Consider the following 7,773-nt stretch of genomic DNA (forward strand, 5'->3'; position numbering starts at 1 on the left):
AAAGCTCAGATGGCAAAGCAAAAACAGGAAGGGCTGTAGAAACCAAAGAAACTTTAAGACCATCTCTTAGAAATTGAAGTCAATAAATTGGATACTGTGAGCATAATTTGCCCAAGTACTGAGAGATCTAAGTTGAAACAAATCCCCAGGAGTAGATGACATTTACTGACTTCTTTGGGAGAGCCAGCCATGACAAAATATCCCACCTGACATGTGAGACAGATGATATATAGCCAGACTCCAATTCCAAAGAAAGTAGTTGCTGACAGGTGTGAAAATCACTGAACCATCAGTTCAACAACTAACGACTGTAAAATGCTGACAAAAATTATTCAGACACACACGGGAAAACCGATCGAAGGTAACCACAGGAAGCTCAATTTGGTCTCTGGAGAAATGTATGACTATGCAAGACAATACAGACCTTACAACTTAATACCAATATATTTATAGGATGTTCTTAGTGTTCAATGCAATACAAGCTTTGAAATTCTGAAGGTACCAGGACATAACACAGGGAGCAAAAGATTATCCACAACTTGTGCAACAACAAGACTGCAGTTATAAGAGACTAAAGGGAAATGTAGTTGAGAACGAAGAGAGACACGGTTGCAGCAAGATCAACTGAACCTACCAATACCATATGTTGACTTCACTCTGCGAAGTACTGATGATATAGCATGTGACATTATACACATGCAAAAAGAAGAATGGACACTGCAAAACATTTTTGTAATTTCTTGGAAACTAGGTTCTGGTGGCAGACTGATCTGTAGCATAGCCCAAGGTATACGAAAGGACAGGTTAGATTAGATTCAGTTTTCATTCCATAGACCCAAAAAAATGAGACGATTCTCATGTGTGTGGAACATGTCAGAAAGTATAACAAAAACATTTGAATATAATATTTACTACCCTGATCATCTGTCAGGAGATTGTTGAAACAGGTGAATACAACAATGCGGTAAACTGGAACAGCTAATATTTATAGAATTAACTCGCTGTCAGAATGAAACAATGTTATGCACTATTAATAAATTTATCATACACAAAATTACCAATCTTCACTGTTGTGACCAAGTGCTGTCAAAACTGAAATCTAACAGACATATTTACTTAAGTTGGATTAACAGTATCTGTTAAGATATTCATCTATAGAGTAGAAGGAGTTGCCTATCAAAAAGTCTTTCAAACTCTGTTTAAACCATGCTTTATCTGAAATCAATTTTTCAATGGTTGGTGGCAATTTATTGAAAATGTGTGTTCCTGAATATTGGACCCTTTTTTGGACCAAGGTATATCTTTATGTAGATTGTCCTTATTCCTAGTACTGATTCTATGTAGTGAGCTATTGCTTGAAAATAGAGATGTATTACTTGCAACAAATTTCATTAAGGAATAAATATAATGAGAATCAGTGCTTAGAATACAAAGTTCCTTGAACATGTTTCTACATCGTGGTGTTGAATTTACACCACAAATGATTCTTATCACACACTTTTGCAGCCTCAAAAGTTTTGCTCGGTTTGATGAGTTGTTCCAGAATATGATCCCATATGACTGTAGTACATGACAGAATGAAAGTAAACAAAGTAGGCCTATGCAAGTTTTTTTATATTTATATCTCTTACACCTGACTTCATTCCCACTGCAAATACAGAATTGTTTAAGCACTTAATCAATTCTGTGGTATGCCCTTCACAACTGAATTTAATATCGAGTTGTAATCCCAAAAACTTAACACTGTTAACCTCTTCGATCTGTATGTCCTCATATGTAATACACATGCAGGAAGGAAGTCTCTTACAGGTTCTGAACTGCACATAGTGGGTCTTCTCAATGTTTAATGACAGTTAATTAATTTTAAACAATTTATTAATGTAAGTGAAAATTTTATTGGCAGCTATTTCTATATCTGTACTTGACTTGCTACTTATTGCAATGTTTGTATCATCTGCAAACAAGATAAATTTAGCATCTGGCACTGTAACAGATGAGAAGTCATTAATGTACACAAGAAAAAGCAATGGACGCAAGATGGAGCACCACATGTAATTAATTACCAGTTGGATGAAGGCTGACTGCTTACTGCACAGGTATTTCGGAATGACAGCCTTTGTATCCTGTTAGATAAGACTCAAACCATTTAACAGCATTGCAGTAACACCATAATATTCTAATTTACTTGAGAGAATGCTGTGGTTCACACAGTTGAAGGCTTTTGACAGGTCACAGAAAATGCCAGTAGCCTCTAATTTATTACCTAATGAATCAAGTACAGTCTCACTGTAAATGTAAACAGCTTTCTCTACATCAGAACCCTTAAGAAATCTAAACTGTGACTTGGACAATATATTACTTGCAGTCAGATGTTTAAGGAGACTGCTTGAACACAGCATCTTCAAACATTTTTGACAAAGCCGGCGAAACTGAAATTGGTTGATAGTTTGATGGTATCTATTTATCCACCTTCTTCGACAGAGGCTTAACTTCAGCATACTTTATCCAGTCTGGAAAAGTCCAGCTGATACAAGATTGACTACACAAATAACTGCGAGTACTCTTTGATTAACTTAGTTGACTTGTTATCATACCAACTCAAATAATTATATTTTAAAGATTTTATGATGAATGCTACTTCTTTTGGAGACTTGAGTGCCATTCCCATTTTACTGAAGTTATTTTTAAAGTCTGGTCTCAGATACTCCATTGCACTGTTGTTGTTGTGGTCTTCAGACCAGAGACTGGTTTGATGCAGCTCTCCATGCTACTCTATCCCGTGCAAGCTTCATCTCCCAGTACCTACTGCAATGCACATCCTTCTGAATTTGTTTAGTGTATTCATCTCCTGGTCTCCCTCTACGATTTTTACCTTCCACGCTGCCCTCCAATACTAAATTGGTGATCCCTTTGATGCCTCAGAATATGCCCTACCAACCGATCACTTCTTCTAGTCAAGTTGTACAACAAATCTCTCTTCTCCCCAATTCCGTTCAATACCTCCTCATTAGTTATGTGATCTACCCACCTAATCTTCAACATCCTTCTGTAGCACCACATTTCGAAAGCCTCTATTCTCTTCTTGTCTAAACTATTTGTTGTCCACATTTCACTTACATACACAACACTTTCAGAAACGATTTCCTGTCACTTAGATCTATACTCAATGTTAACAAATTTCTCTTCTTCAGAAACTCTTTCCTTGCCACTGCCAGTCTACATTTTATATCCTCTCTACTTCGACCACTGCGAGTTATTTTACTCCCCAAACAGCAAAACTCATTTACTACTTTAAGTGTCTCATTTCCTAATCTAATTCCCACAGTATCACCTGATTTAATTTGACTACATTCCATTATCCTCATTTTGCTTTTGCTGATGTTCATCTTATATCCTCCTTTCAAGACATTGTCCATTCTGTTCAGCTGCTTTTCCAGGTCCTTCACTGTCTCTGACAGAATTACAATGTCGTCGGCAAACCTCAAAGTTTTTATTTCTTCTCCGTGGATTTTAATTCCCACTCCAAGTTTTTCTTTTGTTTCCTTTACTGCTTGCTCAATATACAGATTGAATAACGTCGGGGATAGGCTACAACCCTGTCTCACTCCCTTCCCAACCACTGCTTCCCTTTCATGCCCCTCGACTCTTATAACTGCCATCTGGTTTCTGTACAAATTGCGAATAGCCTTTCACTCCCGTCACCTTCAGAATACGAAAGATTATTCCAATCAACATTGTCAAATGCTTTCTCTATACAAAAGCTAGATATGTAGGCTTGCCTTTCCTTAATCTATTCTGTAAGATAAGTTGTAGGGTCAGTATTGCCTCACGTGTTCCAACATTTCTACGGAATCCAAACTGATCTTCCCCAAGGTCGGCTTCTACCAGTTTTTCCATTCGTCTGCAAAGAATTCGCGTTAGTATTTTGCAGCTGTGACTTATTAAACTGATAGTTCAGTAATTTTCACATCTGTCAACACCTGCTTTCTTTGGGATTGGAATTATTATATTCTTCTTGAAGTCTGAGGGCACTTCGCCTGTCTCATACATCTTGCTCACCAGATGGAAGAGTTGGCTCTCCCAAGGCCATCAGTAGTTCCAATGGAATGTTGTCTACTCCCGGGGCCTTGTTTTGACTCAGGTCTTTCAGTGCTTTGTCTAACTCTTCACGCAGTATCATACCTCCCATTTCGTCTTCATCTGCATCCTCTTCCCTTTCCATAATTTTGTCCTCAAGAACATCGCCATTGTATAGACCCTCTACACACTCCTTCCACCTTTCTGCTTTCCCTTCTTTGCTTAGAACTGGGTTTCCATCTGAGCTCTTGATATTCATACAAGTGGTTCTCTTTTCTCCAAAGGTCTCTTTAATTTTCCTGTAGGCAGTATCTATCTTACCCCTATTGAGATAAGCCTCTACATCCTTACATTTGTCCTCTAGCCAACCCTGCTCAGCCATTTTGCACTTTCTGTCGATCTCATTTTTGAGACGCTTGTATTCCTTCTTGCCTGCTTCATTTACTGTATTTTCTCCTTTCATCAATTAAATTCAATATCTCTTCTGTTACCCAAGGATTTCTATTAGCCCTCGTGGTGTATTTCTTTCCCCCATTCTTGTCAATCGTTCCCTAATGCCCTCCCTGAAACACACTACAATCTCTGGTTCTTTTAATTTATCCAGGTCCCATCTCCTTAAATTCCAAACATTTTGCAGTTTCTTTAGTTTTAATCTACAGTACATAACCAATAGATGTGGTCAGAGTCCACATCTGCCTCTGGAAATGTCTTACAATTTAAAACCTGGTTCCTAAATCTGTCTTACCATTATATAATCTATCTGAAACCTGTCAGTATCTCCAGGCTTCTTCCATGTATATACTATATCCCATACGGCTTTTATTTTGTTGCCTGATGTAATTATTTTTCTCGTAATAAAGCTGCTTTGATTTCTGAATTACTTGCTTCAACATTTTGCTGTGTTGTTTGTAATGCATTACAATTCTAACACCAGAGCTCTTCCTACATAGTAGATACAGTTTCCTTTTTGTCCCACATGATATCTTTATTCCTTGTGTAATCCACAGTTTATTTTTTGACTTGTGTGTGATTTGAGTTACCTTTAGGGGAAAACGAAGCTGACAATTTTGTTGAATGCTAGATAAACCAACAAATGTGAATATAAAATAGTAATTGTGGTTCAATACTGATCAATAGCATATCCCAAAGCCTAGATTAGATAGAAAAGTGACAGTTTGTTTTTGAGTTAGTGAAGTAGTATAAAAGGCCTCAGTTTATCTTTGTTGCCCAATATTATTCAACCTGTACACTGAAAAACCCCAAAAGTAAATAATGGGGAAATTTGGAAATGGAACAAATGTTCTGGGGGAAGAAATTAAATATTAGAAGTTTGATGATGACATAGTAATTGTATCACAGATGGTAAAGGACACTCAAGACCAGTTCGACAGAGTGGATAGTGTCTTGAATAGGTTCTGCTCTCTTTGAACTGTTTATCATCCACCTTTTACTTCTGTACAAGGCTGCACTCCTGGTAAATGGCTTCAGGGAAGAGTTAGATACCAGCACTACTGAAACATTTAACTTTTCTTTAACAGCTCCAATCATGAGGAGGGAGGTGTGTGCATTGTGGGCGTGACATGGTGACCGCCCTCCTGTTAATGAGTCACATAGCCTGGCAGCCGGCCACTGTGTGGTGGTGGACAAGGTCAGCAGCACACGGGTAGGCCCCAGTGCTAATGGATCAGCTCCACATACAGGAAGTTGTGTAAAGCAAGGTGATTGTGAGGCAATTAGTTTAGAAAATTAGAAACTAAAATTGGGAGTTTTGTTATTTGAACAGAAAAATAAGAGACACTGGTGTAAGTAGAGTGAATATAAATTACACACTGGCAACAGCAAGAAGAAAATTTCTGGCAAAACAGTAAACACTGAAAAAAAGTCAATGTTGCTGTAGTAATGGTATCTAAGTCTTTTCTGAAGGCATTTATCTGGAATGTAGTCTTGTACAAAAGAAAAAGGCATGTGATAAAGAGTTTAGACAAACTTTTTCAAATATGATGCTGCAGCAGAATGCTAAAGATTAGATGGGTAGATGAGACAACTGATTTGGAGTTAGTAAATCAAACTAGTGAGAAAAATATTTATTGTACAAACTGCCTACAAGAAAACAATGGTTGACAGGTCACACCCTGTGTCATCAATTTGGTAATTGACAGAAGTGTAGGTGTAAAACCTTAGGAGACCAAGGCTTTAGAGTAAAAACGTTCAAACTGATATAGGTTGCAGCCGGTATAAAGAGACTTGCAAAGGATAGACAAGCATGGAGATCTACATACAGCCAGTCTTTGGACTAATAACAAAACAACAAATATGAAAGTTGAAAATGTTTGCATGTATTCTAATGCAAGATACAGACAGAAAGAGGTACAGGGTTACACAGTGGGGAAAAAATTTGGCTTAGTACGGATTGAAGATTTGGAATTTATTTTTTAGCAGAAAGGAAACTAGAGCCATTAGGACAAAAAAACGTTCACACTATGAGAAAATAGTATAAAAAATCCTAATCTAATGTGACAGCAGTACCTAAATGAACAGCAAACTGTCCTCATTAGATACTGAAAAAACATGCCCATCTCATATAGAAGTTGTTTCTTTCTTACTGTTATTCTCCATAGGAAGAGACTGCGCACAGGTTTGATTTGATGTATCTTCTATTATTTATGAGTAATGTAAGGGAGGCAAGTATCTGCTTCAGTACAATATAACAATCTCACCATACCACAATTGAATATAACATTAGAGAGAAAGTCATCTCTACGACTACTGTATCTTCATTGTTATCCATCCGATATTTGAAAGTACGTTAGGCAGCTCATCTCCGTAAATGTAATACTCCCTCACAGACACGGGGTGCTAGTATCGTAATGACAACAGGTACCGCTATTAAAAGTGACGAGTCAAAACTTACACCAAACTGAGTCCTGAAAGATGTCATTTGGCAGTTTCGTCCTGACTATTTCTGCCTCCTCGTATAATTAAATTCTAACAAGTACTAGACCGTATCCTCCACCACACAAAAATTAGGGAAATAAATATCTGCCACGCAAAAGCAAAGCGAACTACTGTATCACAGTTTTACATACTTACAAATAAGGCACGTAAAGGCCAAACAGGCTAACAGTATCTGTAGAAACCATCCAAGAGAATCAGTGAGAGCATTTTTTCCGCAGTGTGGGTCGTCCAGCTTCACTTCAACATTTGTTGTATTCATTTGTAAAAGTGAAAAACACTTTTAACTTAAGAACATTATTTTATATTTAACGGCTAGGAGACACAGACCGTAATTTTTACAACAGTATGAATTATGAAATTAATGTGGAGCTGGTCGCTGTGTCTCACAATATTACTGACTCCTCTTATGACGCTGCTTATTCACTGTACGCAACAACCACCATGCTATCTTCACAACTGACATTTAATCCAAAGATGTTTCAAGGTATTAAGCCACAAACCAAAGATTTTCATACTGCCATAGCCCACTCAACCACGGCCGTCTGTATTAGAGGCCGGAGGACTGAAATGTGGCAACGTTACGTTAAGGCCTACCGCATGGCTGTGGCTATAAGCCAGCGAACGGAAGCAGTTGTTTACGTACTTTCACGGTGTCTGTTTTATCCGACATTACAGTGTAATTATGCTATACTGGACTCTGCAAAAATTATAGCAGGTAGTCGTGACTACAGTAGAAGATAT

General features: G+C 37.7%; 1 protein-coding gene across 1 annotated transcript in view; it reads right to left on the minus strand.

Annotated features, from left to right (window-relative positions):
- Window positions 1-7,504, minus strand: part of LOC124615661 (store-operated calcium entry regulator STIMATE-like) — a 28,188-nt gene extending 20,684 nt beyond the window's left edge. The window contains exon 1 of the mRNA XM_047143689.1: window positions 7,168-7,504. Within this exon, the coding sequence (XP_046999645.1) occupies window positions 7,168-7,291 (124 nt within the window). The 5' untranslated portion in view covers window positions 7,292-7,504. The remainder of the gene's footprint in view (window positions 1-7,167) is intronic.
- Between the last annotated feature and the right edge of the window lie 269 nt (window positions 7,505-7,773).

Source organism: Schistocerca americana, chromosome 5 (assembly GCF_021461395.2).
Source record: "Schistocerca americana isolate TAMUIC-IGC-003095 chromosome 5, iqSchAmer2.1, whole genome shotgun sequence".
Lineage (NCBI taxonomy): Eukaryota > Metazoa > Arthropoda > Insecta > Orthoptera > Acrididae > Schistocerca > Schistocerca americana.